Source organism: Penicillium chermesinum (assembly GCF_028974085.1).
Source record: "Penicillium chermesinum strain IBT 19713 chromosome Unknown utg000003l:1.0-5111272.0:1.0-5115320.0, whole genome shotgun sequence".
Lineage (NCBI taxonomy): Eukaryota > Fungi > Ascomycota > Eurotiomycetes > Eurotiales > Aspergillaceae > Penicillium > Penicillium chermesinum.
In genome coordinates this window covers 3,827,437-3,846,456 of record NW_026695313.1, presented here as the reverse complement: position 1 = coordinate 3,846,456, position 19,020 = coordinate 3,827,437, and the positions used below count along the sequence as shown (strand labels likewise).

Here is a 19,020-nt window from a genome sequence, read left to right as displayed (position 1 = left end):
TTCAGATTCCGCGCGTAGTGATAAAAACGGTATCAGGCTTTAGTACTTCTAGTAGTAGTAGAGCAATTTCCTCCAATTTGAGCGCGTTGATGATTCAACGCATGCTTGTAATCGACAGAGGATAGACATTCAAGTGAAAAGTTACGCTGGGGGGTTATAAGTATTGACTGCCGAGCAAAAGACGGACGAAGAAACCTTCAATCATGCAATTGGTCAAGGACGATGAAGGAGGGGGACTAACCCACGCTCCGTGGATATCGCTGCATAATGCAGAAAGGCCGACAAAAGCTAACAAAGAAAGCCGATACCGTATACAAAAAAAGAAGATAAAGCCCATGCCCAGGGCGCAAGTCCTTCCGACCGCAAAAAATACGAAAGAAAAAAACACACGAGAAGAAACCGATCAGCAATAACCCAGACATTCAAATAGCACCCACTCCGCAGTGTGTGCGTACGTGACGTTAACCCATGACGCTTCAAATCAGGAGACAGACGTGAAAAGGTAAAAAGAGGGGGTGGAGAGGTAAGGGAGAGGAAGGGATGAACGAGGCCCCGAGTCCAAAACTATGACCCGTACATCCCAGCCGGAGGAGAGGTGTATTGTCGTAGAACAGAGTGAGTGCTGAACCCACCAAAGGCAGCCGGGTTGCTGTTTCCAGGAACTGGACTGCCAATATCACCAGGGACAAGACTGCCACGGTGGCCAGAGACGGCGCTATTAGGCTCAGGATCGAATTTAACATAGCGGGTGCTTCCTTCTTCCTTGACAGAGAACTGACCGCCGCCATTCTGATGATTGCCTTCTGTGTCGCAGATCTCAAGCATCTCGTTCAATGTGATAGCAGGCTCACTAGAAGCACGAAGCTGTTCCACTTGGCTCAGAAGCACGTCCACGTTATGGTAGCCTCCTGAACCAGACTGTGGACTCACAGCATTTAGATGCTTGCAAGCTTGGATCATCAGGAGACGGATGGTGACGGGTCGGGATGTATGACCGCGGAGATGTCCACCGGCTGCGAAGACATTGTGGGGCTGCGGGTGCGGCCAGCCGCTCGCTAGAAGAGAGATGTTAATTCAAGGCAATCTCTATAGCGTCAGGGTCTTGGTAATTCCTACCAGGTGTGGGTCCCCAGGTCGATGCGCTGGGGAAGGCGGTGCTTCCAAAGGGGGCTGCGCCCCAGCCAGAGGAGCCAACTGCGAAATTCGTAGATTTGGGTCCTAAATCAACCAGTTAGTTAAGTTACGTCAGATGCAAGCGGGGGAGTAGATCAAGAACTTACCCAGCGGGTCTGGGAAGAATGAGGAGCCTTGGAAGCTGGCCCTCGATGGTGTAGGGAATTGTCCTGGAGCGATACCACCATGCGGCAGCGACTGGGAAAGCGTCGACGGGAATTGAGGATCAATATCGTCGAGAAGTGCACTGCTGCCCAGCTGTGTGCTCAGACTGTCCACCTCTCGTTGAGACGGAGTATGACCAGCCTCTTGTTCCTGTGCATCGCTCGACAGCTGTTTCATAGGGCTAGGCCGCGAAAACTGGAACGGCTGGTTGCTTGAATCCAATGGAGATCGGTCAAACGAAGCAGACGGTTGCCTCGAGTGAGGTTTGCTCAGACCTGGCTGTGGCATTGGGAACCCAGCAGGCATTCCAGGGAAAGGGAAGCCATGTCCGGGGTCCTGGGGGAAATCCGCGACCAGGATGAACAGGGCGCCCGCCATTTATCCCAGGGGGTGGGGGAACCCCGTTTGGTCCATTGAAGCCACGGAGTGGGTTCATGATGGGTGAGTTTGGAGAGTACATCTGCAAATCAGCATGGAGAGGCCGACCGCCCATTGGCGGCAGCCCGGGGGGGGTTTGCAGGCAGGCCTCCAAGTTTCGAGAAGCCTGGCGGGTTGGCTCTTCCCAGAGGCGATAGAGGAGCTGAAGGCTGAGGGTGGTGCAGAGGAGGAGGTTGATGAGAAACAGGCCTGCCCCCAATGGCGCCATGGTGCATCATTGATCCTGGCGAGATCGATGGTTGGAGGGGGTACTCCGAGGATGTCGTCTGAGAATGAGGAGATGAAGAGTGAGAGCCTTGTTGTGATGGCTGACGCGGTCTCATGGGAAGTAGCAACCTTGGGAGGGTTAAAGCTAGCTTGTGGAGACTTGAGAAGACCGGGGAGATGCTGTGATTGAAGAGGCGGATGCACAGAAGTAGCTGGAGCTGGAGCTGGAGCTGGAACTGCATTAGGGATTGGTGGCCTTGTTTGAACCACCACGCCCTTTCCACTGCCAACCCTAGCTTCTTGTCCATCTTTGACGGCAGCATCATGCTCCTTCTTTGCATGCTCCTCGCGCAACTTCCGCTCGGACTCCTCTTTGGCTTTCTTCTCCCGGGCCTCCCGTTCCTCTTTCTCTTTGCGCTTGGCGTCCTCCTTCCTTTTCTTCTCCTCCTTCTGCTCGCGCTGCTTTCGTTCAATCTCGGCTTGGCGCTCTCTTTCCTCCTTGAGACGCTTCTGCTTCTCGGCCTCCTTCTTGGCCCGTTCCTCTTCTTGAGCCTTGCGTTCGGCCTCGCGCTTCTTCCGTTGCTCTTCACGCTTTAGCCGCTGTTCTTCCATCTTCTTTTCCTGGGCAGCTTTGGCAGCCGCTTCTTCAGCCGCTTTCTCGGCATCTCGACGAGCCTTCTCCTCCTCTTTAGCCTGCTTCTGCAAACGCTTCTTGTCCTTCTTCTTCTGTGCCTCCCGTGCCTTCTTAGCATTTCGTTGCTCTGTTCGATTCTCCTCCTCTAAGAGTTCTTCGAGGAGCTGCTGTTGGCGTTGTTCAGCGACCTTTTCCCGGTACGCTGTCATTACGCGTTGCTCGAACATGCGGGCGGCAAATATTTGAAACATTCGTCGCCCTTCTTGCATCCGCTGCTCCTCGGTCATGGCATCCTTGGAAATGTTAGATAAATATGCTATGAGGAAAAAGACATTGACGAGAGCTAACCATTTCATCCTCGTCAAACTCCTCTTCCTCGTCCTCACTATCGTAGTCGTCTTCTTCTTCTTCATCGTCATAGTCATCATCGAGAGGGCCGTGGTTGTGATCGGCGTGAAAGTTTTGGTGGGCGGCAGCTATGTTGTACTGGGTATCTTCTTCTCGTTGCATCCGGCGCTCAGCCAATTGCTCCATCATGTCAATAAAGTGCTTGCCATCATTTTTGAGCAAGTCATCTGCCACTGTTAGGATACCATCTGTAAAATAGCAATTAGAAACCAACACTCTTTCGAAAGAACCCCAAGAGAAAGATCATCGCGTACCTTTTACAGTGAGACTGTTCCCAAAAGCGAAAAAGTCTGCTCGGGCTGCTCGAGTTTCCTCGTCCTCGAATTCGTCGTCAGTGTACAGCTCAGCGTCTTCCTCCTCGTCATGTTCCTCCTCTTCATCGTAGTCGTCCTCCAAATCATCTTCGTCCTCTTCTTGATCGTCTTCATGTATTTCTTCCACTCGGCTTCTTGATGGGTGGTACTGGCCGTGCGTTCGTGTGTGCTGACCGGGAGATCGGAGCGGGGGTTGATAGAGTCGAGGTGGAGGGATAATGGGGGCGCCTTCTTCGAATGAGCCTTGATTGTTGTTTGCGTACTGTTCGAGCTCTTCGTAGTACGCGTCATACAAGACCTCCAGCTCTTCTTCGATGGCGGTTCGCTTGCGGCCACAGACGGAGCAGCTGCACGAATGCTTCTGCTGCTCCTTCATCTTCTTCAAAACCGCGTCCTTCTCTACCTTTACCAGCTGGCGACGCTCTTCCTCACCTAATTCAAACCAAAAAGTTCGGATGTTTTCGCGCTCCTCCAACGACGACTGGTTCCAAATGTTGCTTTCCTTGCCGGACTTGGAAGAGAATCGATTGTGGTACGGTAGAGAGTGGGATGATGGCGGATGGGAGAAGGAGGCGGAAGGTGTAGAGAGAGGAGTCGAGCTACCGTCAGCATGTGTGTGTGAGCCGGATCGACCTTTCTTGTTCTTCTTTTTCTTGGATTTCGAGCCCGATCGGCTGTGGTCGAGGTCATCGCGATCAATCGAAGAAGCCGGTCCGTTCGTGTGGTTCTGCGTGCTTGGATTTCCATTCCGATACACATTATCGCCATTGGCATGGTTGAGATCGGCGCTATCGACATCAGGGTCATTCGAGGGACGGTCGTCGATGGGGGAAGCGGCTCCGTTAGTTGCCTGGACATCCGAAGTCTCACCAGCTAATCTGGCGGCTTGCTTCTGTCGGCGTTTTTGCTTTTTGCGATTCACAGGTGGTGGTGCAGGCATGGCTCCGGCGGTGTTGCTCAAAGGTCCCCGCGCGTCGCCGTTGGCTGATGTGGGCTTGGTGGAAGTGTGGGTAGCCATGCTGGGCAGGAGGCTGAGGTCGAACCTCCGCTAGTAGCTATTTCCCACAGGTGTCGTCAGTAAGAAGGGGTGGCAGGGCAGGGTGAGTGGGGGTGGAAGGAGAGCGGACAGGGCAAAAGCGGAGAACGGGAGGGCGAAAGAACCAACAAAGCTCCGATCAATGCAATGCAGACACTTACAATAATAGAAACCCGGCGTACGGGTCCACAGAAAAGGTTCACACAGTCCCCTTGTTGTTTACTCGGGGCGCCGAGGGGAAGCAAAGGCGAGGGGCTTGCGGGATTGGGACACGGCGTGAGGAGGGGGGTCTTTTAAAGGCCCAATAAAGCCGACGGCGCAGGACGTGCAGGACAGACCGGGGCTGTCGAAAGGAGATCTGTGGATGACAAGGAGCAGTCGAAGGGAATCGGGGTCGGCGTGTCAGAGAGCCCTTGAAAGCGCGGGTCACAAAGGCGAGATCTTAGGCCGATGATGATGGTCGAACGATGGGCTTTCCTGCCTTCTGGCTGGTTGTCGTGCCGCCGCAATGGGATGTGTTAGCCGCCGCAAGCGAGCTGGTGCCTGGTATATAAGGCCTGCACTTGAGATTGTCCCTACGAGCGAGCGTGTCTACTCAAAACAATTTCAGATTGTACATGGAGCAATCTCAGTTCTACTACTATGAGATAGTCGACCGAAGCAGCCAATTGATGGCCGTATTCTGTATACGAGTGGACTTGTTAGCTCGATTCTGCCGCGTATCAATTATAACTGCCTGCCCTTAGTTATCGATGGCATTCGCTTCATCACGTGACCTATACCGCCTTCCATGCCTGTTTCTGCCCTTGACCCCAGTTGTTGCTGTCATCCGTTGATAAACACTGGGGCTGTGAACGTACTTGCAATGATGCTTCCCGATTTGCTACTAGGAGTAGGTGCATGTTCTCCATACAGTATACTAGTATACCCAATCCTCAAGGTCCCCTGTCTATCGGCATTTACAGGTACATACTTGGTCAGATGTAAATCACTGCCAGTGGAATTGATGAACAATTGGGAACCTCTATTCGACTAATTGGGTAAAATGCTGCGATTGTACATGTGGATGGCAGTGTCCCGCATATGCGAGCTGAGACCCGCGGAAAGATTACTCTGGATTTCCGGTGCCAGGAGGGTTCTCCACAGTGAGACACGTTCAGCGCTAATGACATCCGATGGCATAAAAATAACTCGAAAACTCTTCAGCCCGACAACGCAGATTGCGAAATTGCTAGAATATACTGGAATCCATGCCCCTTTCCATGAGCCTGAGGTCGCATCTGCTGCAGTTTGCCCATTCTACTGTGTCCGAGCCCGTGGCTTGGTGACAGTTGAATCATATAGAAGGGTCCCGAGCCTAGACCCAGCTCCCCAAGCACTCCGGATTATCCTGGTCTAGCGCCGCATTCTCATCCCGTTCACCCTCGTATCTTCCCTCTTTTGTTTTCTTTCTTTCTTTTTTTATTTCCTCTCATTTTCACTTAGATTCCATTTTCTCTTAGAAACCATTCTCTTTTCTCTTCCGCGGGTAAATCCTGTAGGCTTCTGGTAGTGGATCAGATCATCCGTGATCGTCGGGGGCCAATCAACCTGTGAAATTCCCCCCTCCCCCAATTCACTCCCAAAGACCGCATCCCCCTGTCCATTTCTCGACGCCCCAGTCGCCGTCAAATCCTCAGCCACAACGCGACCGCCTTATTCTCTTCTTGCGTACTCAGGCCAAACCCTTGGGACGTCACGTCGAACCCGAGCTGAGCTCTCCCTGACCCTTGCCCCGTGTGTCGCCTCTGGGCCGGACTCAATCTCGCAACCCTCATAAGGCTGAACGGCCCATCCTTTTCCCTTCTCTCATCCAGTCCTGAACCATGGCACAACAACAAGCTGATAATGTGATGCGGAGGTATGCGCGACCTATGTTTCCTTATTGTCCCACCCCCTCCCATGCCCGATCCGATTCAGGTCTTCCTCGTCGGCCCCCCGTTCCCCGCTGGGCCCACGCTGGAATGCGCTTTATATTTTGAGGCGTCCATTCTCGTAGGCTAATCATAAAACCGTAAGCAGGAAGCTCGTGATCATCGGAGACGGTGCTTGCGGGAAAACTAGTCTGCTCAGTGTCTTCACTCTCGGCTACTTTCCAACTGTGAGTTCCTCTTGGTCGACCCCTCTCCCTGCACATGCAGATAATTTCAGGATATGCTAACTCTTCGTTTATTTATAGCACTATGTTCGTCTCCCCGATTCTCTTCCGCCGAGCCACCCCACTTTTAACACTTCCCTCTAGGTGCCTACAGTATTCGAAAACTACGTAACGGACTGCCGCGTCGATGGCCGCTCGGTTCAATTGGCGCTTTGGGATACGGCCGGACAAGAGGATTACGAGCGCCTACGCCCTCTTGCATACTCCAAGGCGCATGTAATCTTAATCGGCTTTGCGGTGGATTCGCCTGATTCACTAGAGAATGTGAAACACAAGGTGCGTCGAAGCTCCCGGGCCCACGAGAGAGGGGAAAGGGAAGCAACATGGAAATTCAACCCCGATCAGCCTCTAACCATTGATGATAAATAGTGGATTGAAGAAGCCCAAGAGCGATGCCCGAACGTGCCCATAATCCTGGTCGGCCTCAAGAAAGATCTCCGCGAAGATCCTCTCGCAATTGAAGAAATGCGCAAAAAGTCCCTAAAATTTATCACCACCAAAGAGGGCAGCGAGACCTGCGCTCAGGTCGGTGCCCGCAAATACCTCGAGTGCTCGTCGCTTACCGGCGAGGGCGTCGATGATGTCTTCGAAGCAGCTACCCGTGCGGCGCTGCTGACCTTCGAGAAGCGCAAAAGCTCCTGCTGCGTGGTCCTTTAATGACTTTTTTTTCCCCCTCGAGTGAACATGCGACATTGCGCCTCTGCCTTTCCTATCAGCGTTCAGTTCGGTTCTGTTTTTACTGCTGCGGTCTCTTGTGGTTCCGGGGATGCGACGTATCTGATCTACCCTTCGGGCTGAGTTGCTCACTCGACCTCTCCGTTGTACTATGCATCATTGGCGTTCTGGGAGGCAATTTGTACTTGCAGGGTCATTTGACCTGGCACTCTTATTGCCATTTCTTTCTCTTTGTCCTTGTGTCGTCTATTCTGCCCTTCTATTCCTCTCGGAGTGACGTCTGTTTTGTCCTTCAGACATGCTTTACTATGCCTTTCTTGATAGCTTTTTGCCCTTTTTCCAAATTGATGCAAGTGCACCAAGTTTCCTGTCCCTCCTTACATATTCCCTGATGCATATTGGATACCACTCCTTTGAATTTTTTTTTTATTTTTTTTTATCCTTTTCCTGTAATAAATCATGATATGCTCTCATTCATCCATTTGGTATGATTGCACACACGGAAAATAGACTGAACTTCGCAAGCTAGAGCTTGAATCCCTAGCCTGTAAATTATTTATCATCTTAGTTCGCCTCATTTATTCGACAAACGATCTGTACTGATAGACAGCTCTCTATTTGTATGCCATAATGGCCAAAATGCCAGATTCGACAAAATACTAAGAACAAGAAAAAAAAAGTGGTATGCAATACAAGTACACGGCGCCAACGGCGAAGCCCTCCTGACATCATGATCCACCCAGACACTTACCCCCATCAGCGCATGGTATATCTATCCTCAAACAAACACCTAGTACTTCTTCTCAGGGCGTTTCCACTCATGGTTCCAACCCTCGGCGGGGGATAATCGGTCTGCATACGCCCGTACTCGATGGGGAACATCTCACTGAAGACCCCCTTCTTATTCATTGCCACACGGAACAGCTTGCCGCCATCGCCGGCGCCGGTGCGCAATTCCTCACAGGCAGCGTGCATGCTTTGGTACTGGCGCTGCAGCTCTAATTCCTGGTTGCGGCGCTGCTTAGCCTGCAGAAGCTGCCAGGCACGGTGGATGGTCCAGTGGCGGAGGTAGCGGTTGCGAGAGAAGCGGAGGGGGGCGAGGGGTGAGAGGGTGGTAAAGGAAGTAGCGGATGAGGGCTAAAGGGGAGAGGAGAGGGTTAGCATAGAGATTCTGGGCGTTTGGAAACACTCGGGAGGATTTTTTGCAGAGTACAAGTCTGCCGGTTGACAGTGCCTGAAACATGGGGCACAGTAGCCTCAATAGGGAAGACATACTGATTCGCTTATCGACCATCGGTCCTTTGCTTTGTCGGGCCGCTACTGTGCTTGTTGAAGAGAAGGGTGCTGATTGTCCGGTCGCCGGGCTTGCTCGGGCGAGGGTTTCCTGGCATGCTCGGCTCACCGACGGGCGAGCAGGGGCCATGGACATTGGGATGCGGAAGACATTCGCGAGCGACGCGAGTGGTGATAGGGATCGCATTGTGGTGGGTAACTGGAGTGTTGGGGGACGCGAGAATTGGTCTGCAGTCTTTGACGGCAGAATCCAGCGAGTCGGCCCTGAGTTAGCCGCGCGCTTAAGTTTCTCCGTGATCGCCCCAGTCATTGCCTCTACGATGTTAGATCCTTTCGGTCTGCATTCAACCTTGACCTTAATTAATAGAGCCTTCCTGAAGAATCTGACCATATGCCAAGTTAACAACTTATTATTACAGTCAGATTTACGTCTTACTACTATGTGACAATATAGAGAAGAATAGCTTGCAGGAGCGTTGAATAATAGTTTTGAAATCATTCCACTCAAAGCGCCTGTTAAAGATATTCAAATGTTGCAAAATATGTACCATTTTATACAATTTTCTTCGCACCATGAATGTTATTCATTCCGAAATAATGCGCAGGGATAGCTTATCGCTGCTAACAAGAATGGATATCCAAGTCCCAGAGATCAAATTGGTATTCATCGTTCGGCTCAGAAGGGAAGAAGGTCATAAAGCGGAGCGGCATCTTGGTCGTGAGGTATCATAGTAAACGCGATATGCGGTGCAAATGGCACATCCCACCCAAGGAGACCCCATGATCAACGCCGGAAATGCAAATGGAAAACCCGAATAGTGTAATACAAGAGAGTTGATCCTCGCTGAACAATCGCTATTCCCGCAATGAGCCCCGCTTTTTCTTATCGTAGTTCAGCACCTTGCGTCGTCGATGAGTTTGGGCCAGTTTCCACCGGCAGTAGAGCACAAGCGCATCTTTCAGTATCACGAAAGCGCATCCACCAATCACGCTCCGACCCCATCTAGTCTGAAGGAGTCCTGGCCGGCTACGCTCAAGGACTGTGGTCGGTGTGGTCCATGACGTTGGTAGCACTTTCTTCAGTAGACCACCAACCGCGGCAGAGATGGCCGGGAACACAAGTGCTCCGAGCACAGTTTCGGCGATGTTACCAGTGTCCGCAATGATTTCGTTCTGACGACGGCCGAGATCAAGTCCTTGACCATTGTTCTGATTTTGTTCTGGTTGGGCATGGCCGTCCTGGGCGGCTTCGTCAGCGCCATTGTTGTTCTCGACGGCAGGTAGAGCTTGAGCGTCGGCTGGCTCGTCGTCATTGGGCACCCCTACCTGTAACGCGAGATCGATCTCCATGAAAACATGATCGTTTCCATTGTCGCCAAAGCGATGCAACCCCTCCGCCTGGTCCTGCTGCTGTGCGTCGTCGAGGATTTCTTCCGCGGCGCGGGGTTGTACTTCTGCGATCCATTTCCGTTCCAACCCACTAAACATACGGTCGTAAAGCGCACCATAAAGGCTTTTGACATAGGGCAAAGCAGCAAAGGCCATTGCTGGTGTGGGCGGCCATAGGTCAAAATCAGGTTCAGGACCCGGGCTGTGTGCTGCGAAAAAGAGAACGGGAATGGCGGGGAGGAGACCCTCGGCGTAGCGAGTGCGGGAGAAGATTAAAACAATCGGAATGAGAGGCAGACCCATGCTCAGTCCCGGGTTCCAAGTGCCGTCAATGCTATCTTCGATAATATGTTTGGCGTCTTCGGGGCCAAAAATCAGGTATGTCGAGTAAACCCCGTGGGCACAGCACCCTGCCCACACTGTACCAGCCAGTGTGAAAACCATACCGGGGAGTATTAATCGGCCAGCGAGCCTTTCGAGAACCCGCAATAGATCTACGATGTAGCTCCGCGGTCGCGTGACAACAATTTCCGATTTGCATTGCGGGCACTGCATCTTGGAGCCGCCGCCATTCCGCCTGCGGGTACGAGGGTTCTCGAGGTCGGCGAGCCAGTCGAGCAGACAGGCCTCATGAGCCGTCAAGGCACACGGACAAGGAGACCGCCATTGTGAATTCAGCGGCGACTCCTCGGTCTCATCGGTGTAACAGATCCAGCATTTGCGCGGCTCTTCTTGCGTATCCATGGAATGCGAGAGCCGGGCAACAGACTTTTCAGTTATATCCCCCCGCATTGTCCGTGCTTTTGTTGAGAAAGACGGTTGGGGCTTCCTCCAGCTGTTCTGAATGAGGCGTTCCGTGCAGATTAGAAGCATCATCGGGGGCGGAAGTGACGCCATCAGTAGTGGATCTTGTTCTCCCAGTGGGAGTATATCCAGGGAGAGAGGCCATCGTTGGGGAAGGAGAGAAATTCAGAATGAATCCTTAGAGTCGTGCACTCGAACTCGGAGCATTCAAGATCATTTTCCGAGACGAGGAGGATAGAGAGTCTGGTGAAGTCAAACTCACCGGACGTAGAGAGATTCGCCATCCAAAGGGATCGGCTGTGGACCGCGGCTTATCGATGGGTTACGTAAGGCGGCGGGCATGCTCCCGGCGTGCTTTACAGACGCTCTGATTGGCCTACGGGCTGTCCTCCGCAAGCATCACGTCAGACCTGCCACAGGACGTGCTCGTGTGTAACTGCCCTGAATCCAGAGCGATCGACAGGGTAATTCCCGCGAACGGCTAAACCCTTGTATGGTGTTCCGGGTCCAATGTGAGACAGCAAGACTTCATAGCACTGATATCTGGATTATCACCGTGTGTTCAATTTTGCAACTGTCGACCACGCATGCTTCCCAAAACTATGACTAAATTGGTCTGCCACTACTATTGACTTCGCCGAGCCCTCAGCATGGTCGAAATGAAGACAACTAAGATATGGAACAAGCACAAGATCATGCTCAGAATAGTTGTCTGATATGTCTACAAAGTCTATATTAGTATAGTCTATACCTAGATAGCCCCAGGCCCTCCTCCGCTTCCCAAGCGATAACTGAACACAGCCCCAGGTCAGCCAGATGTTGACGACCGATAGCTCCGGTATGAGGATCTCGTGTTGTAGATCACTGTTATTCTGGCCAGTCGGCCATAGCACGTTGGAACTTAAGCAATGAAGCGGCTTGCGGACACAGCAATTGCCGCCTGCGATCAATGACGAAGTCGCAGTGTGCGTTGGGATCGAAGATTGGCCTGTTGCCCGTGTTAGACCGGCGTCGTCTGTAATTTCGTGAATGTGATGGACCAAAGCGCAGAGGATACGCCTTCTATCAAGATCGACTTTGGCAGGGTAGACGAGAGACCTGCTCGGTAGTGGGCAGCCGTCCTAGCGCTATCCCAAGGAAGGAAAGCAATTGTAACTAAGAAATCAGGGTACCGCATGTCTCACCTTAGCCAATGTGTTTGGAAAGTGCGCTTAGCGTTAGTATCAAGCGGTAGGATCCCTGTGCCACAGATTAGGGCTTTGTTCCTTCTGCGCCACCTTTATTTCAGTGATTCTTGGAAGTTCTGGCTGAATTTTACTCTCCGCAAGACCTCGGTAGCCAATTCTTTGCCACTTGCTCTACTGTATTAACGTTTCCAACACATTCACAGTACAAGGTAGCTATTCAACTCCCGCTACTAATGCCGGGAAAAGACCCGGCGGGGCTTTCTTTGAATCAACATTCGGTCAGCAAATATACAGTAGGACCTCTCCTATTATATATCTCTGAGTTTTAAGTATAATATCCTGATGTCCAATCTCTGTGGCCCATTTTAGGAACCAGAAGTCGCGTACAATCTTGTCAGTCCGATGTTACATCCAGTCTTAAGAGAGATTCCTAAAGCTAGCGCAATAGCCGAGACGAGACGATAGTAGAAAGAAGTTACTTCCTTGATGTGTAGTATGCGCCGTCCACCGTTTCGGCTTCTCTGGATCGGAGCTGCCTTAAGTAGGCTTGTGCTATTAGTTTCTAATCCCGTAAGGAGTGGGATGCCTCCTCTTGATCAAATGAGTTCTCCTGTATATCCTATCTGTAGTCTTTTATGGGTATTTCCGGCTTGTGGTCGTAAATCTACAAGCGATATCTTAGGGGAAATGCTATATGAAGGATTGATGCCTGGAGGCTTTTGTATCTCCTGGTGTCAGAGGACGAGGTCTCTATAATAGTCTTCCTTTTTTACCATAGTACCCTGTTTGGGAAACCGTCGAGGAGAATTGTGCATTACGGACGCGTATGCATAATTTCTGCACGAGATACTGTCTCGTTTACAATCCCTAGACCTGGCGATTGGAAGATGGCTTGTCTCTATATGAGCAGGATTTTAGAAGGTGAGACCCTGCTACCTCGTCATTACTCAATACACAATATTATCATACTTATAGCTACGTTTATCCGACATACCCTGACCCTGCAGAGCAAGGATGCACCCCGTGCGGCGTCTTTGGAAGGTTTCCGCTGGGTTATCACCAACCACGAGGGCATGCCACACTCAGAGCCCATATATGATGCTTGGATTGCTAGCTGTGATCGTAGTGATGAATCTTTCTCAGAACCCGAGGATTCTTGTCGCAGTGACTCCACAAGAACTGGAAAGTTTGGCCATCCTGCTTCTGCTTAACAAGATAGTCAGATTAGGGAATGAATTGAAAATGCTATATGACATCCGAAGCCGAATCAACGACAATATCGTCATCTATGAAGCATCCTGTCTGATAGATGTTGATTTGCGTTTTCGATCACCTGGGTGCCACCCCTGGGTGATCGGGTCATTCCTTGCAAACTCTCGAAGTTACTTCCTTTCCTCCACAATCCGAATCATACATTTGCCGGGTCCTGCGTAATTTCTGACTCTCTACCGCCACTGCAAGAGCACAAGTCGTTAGTGCCTATCTCAATTTGATCAGCACTGTCCTTGAATGGGACGGTCAGATTTCTCGGCACTCCCTGCGCCTCTGGTCAATCCCAATATTAGTACTATTACGATTCAGACCTCGTGGTCTTCCAAACGATCACAGGACACACCTGATCTAGGAACCGACTGACCCCTGCAGAAGCGAACGAAAAATACAGCATCACACAATTCGCAATATTATATTGATAGCTCAAACGGGCTTACCAGCCGGATCAAATACAGTTTATCACGGCAAGAAAGCTCTTTTTTTCAGATCCTGATCCCGTTTGCAGCGACTGGAGTCGCAGTATCGGAGCAAAGCATTCTTGGCTACTTGGTATTTGAATCTGATTTTTTCACCTTTTCCTGGGCATCAATATAGGCGTGGATGGACCTGTGGATTCTAGGGCAGATGATAACGATTGGCTGCCCTCTTCCGTGGAGCATGAGAACAAGAATTTCTTCGGCAATAATAATCCGGATTGTATCTCCAATGCATTCTTTCTATCGTAATTGTTCCCGCTGCCATGTATGTGATTGTTAAAATGCGGCAGCAGATCTCTATTCTTGCTATTTCAAGTTGATGGCCACAAAGTATTCAAGTTCAAATCATCTTTACTTATGTAGTTAATATCCACCCAGTATGCACGAACTCCTCTATGCTGAGGGGCTACATTTGCAGTAGAGGTGTTATGTATCTGATGACTCAACCAATAGTATTATGCGATGCAAGTGGACTTCATACTGCAAGCATTACAAACGTACATCTTATTTCGAGGGCTTCCGAGATCCATAATACATGAATATATAATGCTAGTAACATAAATATCTGAGTACGAAGATTTCCAACTATTGAGTACGTCAACGTTTGCCTCTATTCGAGTTCCCGCTGGGTCTGGCGCGACCCCATGGCCGAGGTGATCATACGGAGTTCATTTTCACGTAAGCCCTAAAATTTCCAATTAGCGGGTGTGTCAAAATTGCTGATATGTATGTCTCGGCGCGACCACATGGCCCATGTCGCCGTACCAAGTTCACTTCCTCGTAGCCCTGCTATTTGCAATGATCAAATATGTCAACAATTGCCAATCTTCTTGTTCCTACGCGACCGCAGGCCCGAGGTCGTTAAATAAACTTCAACTCCACGTTAAACCCCCAAGCTTCTGAACATCGAAATCATGAACGCTTGCCAAATTTCAAGTCTCCGCGCGATCAATGGGTGGGCTCTTCTTCAAGTATAATCCACAAATTGTAGTCGATATTCATTATGTGTGCCTGGAACACCACAAAGAGGCTGTCCATGATCATCTTCTAGCTAAAACCACCATAAGGCTCATAGGATATTCATTACTAGTACATTGGTGGCGTACAAACCAAACAGATTGCTTTGTTGTAGAACTTGACAGACTAAATGGAGATCACATAGCCCAATGCTTGATATAGGATCTTTCAATAATGTTCACAAAATAACTTGAAAGCATACTAATTGCATCTATTCATTGTTGTAGTACTTATGTTATCCTCAATGTCGTGCACCTCGCGCAGGTAGGCAGGTAGGTCTTTCGCTAGAAATGTCTTGTTAACTCACACATGCCCAGTCTACATCACCGTCGCTTATGTTAGCGGTGATGTCGTCGGCGATGATGTCGTCGGCGATGATGTCGTCGCAGCGGTGGTGCGCGCATCCTGTGCATGTTGTGAATTATAAATTCCCCCCCCCCCCCCTCGAAACTTTCTTCTTTCTTCTTCTTCTTCCCCCTCCATCTTTTTTCTTTTCAAATTCTCCGAGGCCATACCGAGGCCACCTTCTCTTGGCACGTCTCCCATCGCTGATGGTGGACAAGGGTTCAAGATACCGGGGGACCTCTTCCTTGGATCAAACAAAAAATCGCCCCTCGTCCCCTCCCCTCCCCTTCTGCTTGACTTTATACTTACTTTGCTGCAGGGCCATCCTTGAAGCTTCAGTGATGTCTGTTCAGGATAGTTTGGTCTATTTTGGATCAGCTGAGGAGTTGCCCCCATCCCCCTCCCCTCCCTGGCCGACCTTATGCCAACTTTGTGTCAGGTCCACCGCAGCTCCAATGATGACTATTCAACATAGCTTGGTCTATCTTAAATAAACTGAGGAGCCGCCCTCTTCCCCCCCCTGCTCGACTTTATGCTAACTTTACTATAGATCCATCCTTGAAGCTCCAGTGATGACTATACAATATAGCTTGGCCTATCTTGCAATATCTGAGGAGCCCCCATCCCCCTCCCCCTCTTTGCCTTTATTTTCTGTTCCAATGCTAACTTTGTGTCAGGTCCACCGCAGCTCCAATGATGACTATTCAATATAGCTTGGTCTATCTTAAATAAACTGAGGAGCTGCCTCCCTCCCCTCCTCCCCTCCTCCCCCACTTTCCCCTCTCTGTTTGATTCTTCATGCTAACTTTGCTACAGTTCCTCGCGACCCTCAACACTCGGTGCCGCTCCGCCCACCTCCTATGATGGATAAGTATTCAAGATACTGGGGGCCTCTGTCCTGAATCAACGGAGGAGCTTGTTACAAACTAGCCCCGACGGTAACCCCCTCCACCTCATGTTGTTCCATGCTAACTCCTCATATAGATCCTCGTCACCCACCTAGCTCCGATGATGGATAAGTATTCGAGATAATGGGGGCCGCTGTCTTGAATCAACGGAGGAGCTTGTTACAAACTAGCCCCGACGGTAACCCCCTCCACCTCATGTTGTTCCATGCTAACTCCTCATATAGATCCTCGTCACCCACCTAGCTCCGATGATGGATAAGTATTCAAGATACTGGGGGCCGCTGTCTTGAATCAACGGAGGAGCTTGTTACAAACTAGTCCCCAGCGGTATGCCCCTCCCCCTCATGTTGTTCCACGCTTACTTTTGATATAGTCGCATTCCCGTCGAGTTCAATTCCGGTGATGATTACAATGTTTTTTTATTGCGATCTGAGGAGCTCTCTCGGCAAATACCTTCCCTCCCTGCCCCTTTCCCCTTCTTCTGAGCTCCAGTGATGAACACACTCACGATATCTTTTATTTTTATTGTCGTTATCGTGATCTGAGGAGCTCTTTTTGACAATTACCTCGTCCTCCCCCCTTCCCTCCCTTCCCTGAGTTCCGATGACGAAAACATTCACAATATCTTTTATTATTTCTATTGTGATACGAGGAACTCTCCTTTAGAAAGGACTTTGCCTCCCTTCCCTGTCTCCTTCTCTGAGCTCCGGTGATGAAAGCATTCGCAATACTCCTTTTTGTGATTCGACTGAGGAGCTTCACTTACTTTCCCTTCAGTCACCCATATATGTTGACCATTAATAGCTGATATCCTTTTCAGTTGAACTAGCAAGAACCATCATGTTTCAAACGATCTCCTCTTCGAACTTCGCATACCGATCTATAGACGCGTACGGTCTTCCACAATGGATCCCACTGACGGCGGCTCTGGGGCCTTCCGAGTCCCGCTTACAGATGCAAGTTCAAGCACCCGCGCTTGAACTTGCACTATGCGGCTACACACCTGGGCATGAGAAGCTATAAACGGCACCTTCGACAACTTACTCAGAGCATTCAATAAACATAGCTGGCAATGGTGCTTCTGGATCAATCGTATGTGGTGGTGTCATTCTGAATTTCTCTCCTCTTCCATTAACATGGTATTTCACGCAGTGCCCATATCCAGTCTTGTTTTCTTTCTTCTGCTCTTTACCTCAAACTCGAAATACCACAGACGCCGATGTGGACTGGAATCAAGGCTGTCAATTGGACAGGATCTTTATTTGTCATTGGAAGCCCCATAATGTTACTACTTGGCCTCGACTTCGGCGTGACCCATCCCTGGGACTCCGCTACCGTCCTCTGCCTAATTATTTTCAGCGTAGTGACAGCCGCTCTGTTCGTTTTTAATGAGTGGAAATTACTGAAGTATCCAATTGTCCCGCTGGTCCTTTTTGCCGACAGGTCGGGAATTGCTTCATTCTTAGTGGTTTCTGCCACGGCTTTATTTTCCTAGGTCGGTCCTATTACCTGCCACTCTATTTCCAAGGTGTTCTCGGCGTGAGTCCTATCATGTCGGGCGTTTATCCGCTACCCCTTATCATCTCGATATCGATATCTGCTGCCTTGACGGGAGTTTTCATTCAGAAAAGAGGCGAGTATATACCCGCGATGTGGGCGGGCTTGGTTCTCTTGACACTAGGCGTAGGCCTACTTGTCAGACTCGACGGAACTGCCAACTGGGGCAAGATCATTGGATTTTAAATCATAAATGGCGCTGGCGTGGGGCTCAACTTCGAAGGGCCTTTGCTGGCCCTCCAAGCTGTCGTCGGGTCGGAAAACACTGTAACGGTAACAGCATCGATCGGTCTTGTGAGAAATTCTCCTCAGCAGTGTCGGTGGTGATCGGCGCAGTGGCTTTCCAGGATCAGATGGCGCTCGAGGGGCCCAAGCTTATTGCAGCGCTAGGCAAAGAATTGGCTAGTTAGCTTGCAGATGGCGGCGCGATTGCGAATATCGAGCTGATCAACTCTTTACCCGCGAGTCCCAAAGCTGCAGCTCAGCAGGCCTTCTACAAATCACTACGAACAATATGGATTATGGTAAGCTAAACCCTCAGCTTTCGGATTACCTTTTTAAATTCTTCGAATCTTGCAGTACGTCGCTTTTGCTGATGCGGGTCTCATCGCTGGCTTCTTCGTGGATGCGCAACACCGCAACGAAGAACACGAAGTAGTTGCTCTTGGCGTCCGCAACGATAACGGTCGCGTTCGAGCTCAGGAGCCTGTAGATTTATCGCGGTTGCGATTCGCTGATCCTTATCGGATATCAGGTTATGGACAGTGGCAAGAAATGACACTAGCCTACGTCATCGGGTATGGATAGCATTTAACTAGGGGCAATCATGTACGGAGTACCCCGTGCGCGACCTCGAAACCAGAATCTCGATTTAGAATTCATATCCCAAGCTGTCCTAATATTCTTCTTGGTCTATCTTTCCCAGCTCATTAAACAACACCAACATAAGTCCAGGTGTCCCGTTAATCTGGTAATAACGAGCTACAACCACAATGATGTCTATACGAAGAATCCAACGACTCCCAGCTTGCGCCTCCCTCCCACGATCTACAATCACTCTCCCTAGCCATCGATCATTCGCCCAAAGCGCCTCCAAATCCAGCAACGAAGACAAGTCGTCACAGAAGCCAGCTAAGGACGACAAGTCTCCAAATCACCCGATCCCCTCCAACAAGGCGCACCCCACTCTAAATGACGGAAGAGTGTCGCCGATGGCTGATATGGATGGGAAACTCAAGGAGGATCTGCCACATGATGTGAAGCGGCACAATGCAGACATGGAAAATCGCTATGATCGACCGTACAACCATATCTCAGACGAGGGGCAGGTGGAGAAAACTTTTGTGAAGAAATGAGGATCTTTTCTTCCTGCAGACAGTGACGATTTTGCTGTACAATACTATGCATACTCGTGAATTTTTCGTTTATCCATCTTGTTGAAATCCTGTCCTACCTAGGTAGTGTGGTTTAAGCTTACTCTCCAGGGCCTTATGCTCATATAAGGTTCTACGCCCGCGCTAAGGCA

General features: G+C 50.3%; 8 protein-coding genes across 8 annotated transcripts; 4 read left to right on the top strand and 4 right to left on the bottom strand.

Annotated features, from left to right (window-relative positions):
* Window positions 1-564: 564 nt before the first annotated feature.
* Window positions 565-4,357, bottom strand: N7468_004386 (uncharacterized protein; the record flags this gene model as incomplete). Its single annotated transcript, XM_058473683.1, has 6 exons — window positions 565-1,055; window positions 1,117-1,218; window positions 1,281-1,674; window positions 1,825-2,910; window positions 2,966-3,213; window positions 3,280-4,357. 6 exons carry the CDS (start codon window positions 4,355-4,357, stop codon window positions 565-567), a joined length of 3,399 nt encoding a protein of 1,132 aa, XP_058332686.1.
* A 1,883-nt stretch (window positions 4,358-6,240) lies between these two features.
* Window positions 6,241-7,229, top strand: rho2 (uncharacterized protein; the record flags this gene model as incomplete). The annotated part of the gene is made up of 5 exons (XM_058473682.1): window positions 6,241-6,275; window positions 6,437-6,515; window positions 6,594-6,599; window positions 6,657-6,848; window positions 6,942-7,229. The coding sequence occupies 5 exons, from the start codon at window positions 6,241-6,243 to the stop codon at window positions 7,227-7,229; spliced, it is 600 nt and encodes a 199-aa protein (XP_058332685.1).
* Window positions 7,230-8,003: 774 nt separating this feature from the next.
* N7468_004384 (mitochondrial 54S ribosomal protein mL40) lies at window positions 8,004-8,727 on the bottom strand (the record flags this gene model as incomplete). The annotated part of the gene is made up of 2 exons (XM_058473681.1): window positions 8,004-8,384; window positions 8,650-8,727. 2 exons carry the CDS (start codon window positions 8,725-8,727, stop codon window positions 8,004-8,006), a joined length of 459 nt encoding a protein of 152 aa, XP_058332684.1.
* Window positions 8,728-9,395: 668 nt separating this feature from the next.
* Window positions 9,396-10,673, bottom strand: N7468_004383 (RING finger domain protein; the record flags this gene model as incomplete). Its single annotated transcript, XM_058473680.1, has 1 exon — window positions 9,396-10,673. The coding sequence occupies one exon, from the start codon at window positions 10,671-10,673 to the stop codon at window positions 9,396-9,398; it is 1,278 nt and encodes a 425-aa protein (XP_058332683.1).
* Window positions 10,674-14,278: 3,605 nt separating this feature from the next.
* N7468_004382 (uncharacterized protein) lies at window positions 14,279-15,231 on the bottom strand (the record flags this gene model as incomplete). Its single annotated transcript, XM_058473679.1, has 4 exons — window positions 14,279-14,353; window positions 14,434-14,457; window positions 14,993-15,090; window positions 15,201-15,231. 4 exons carry the CDS (start codon window positions 15,229-15,231, stop codon window positions 14,279-14,281), a joined length of 228 nt encoding a protein of 75 aa, XP_058332682.1.
* A 1,779-nt stretch (window positions 15,232-17,010) lies between these two features.
* Window positions 17,011-17,681, top strand: N7468_004381 (uncharacterized protein; the record flags this gene model as incomplete). Its single annotated transcript, XM_058473678.1, is given in 3 exon segments — window positions 17,011-17,030; window positions 17,091-17,364; window positions 17,382-17,681. The coding sequence occupies 3 exon segments, from the start codon at window positions 17,011-17,013 to the stop codon at window positions 17,679-17,681; spliced, it is 594 nt and encodes a 197-aa protein (XP_058332681.1).
* Window positions 17,682-17,848: 167 nt separating this feature from the next.
* Window positions 17,849-18,302, top strand: N7468_004380 (Major facilitator superfamily domain general substrate transporter; the record flags this gene model as incomplete). The annotated part of the gene is given in 3 exon segments (XM_058473677.1): window positions 17,849-17,900; window positions 17,913-18,019; window positions 18,075-18,302. The coding sequence occupies 3 exon segments, from the start codon at window positions 17,849-17,851 to the stop codon at window positions 18,300-18,302; spliced, it is 387 nt and encodes a 128-aa protein (XP_058332680.1).
* A 185-nt stretch (window positions 18,303-18,487) lies between these two features.
* Window positions 18,488-18,850, top strand: N7468_004379 (uncharacterized protein; the record flags this gene model as incomplete). The annotated part of the gene is made up of 1 exon (XM_058473676.1): window positions 18,488-18,850. One exon carries the CDS (start codon window positions 18,488-18,490, stop codon window positions 18,848-18,850), a length of 363 nt encoding a protein of 120 aa, XP_058332679.1.
* Window positions 18,851-19,020: the final 170 nt, after the last annotated feature.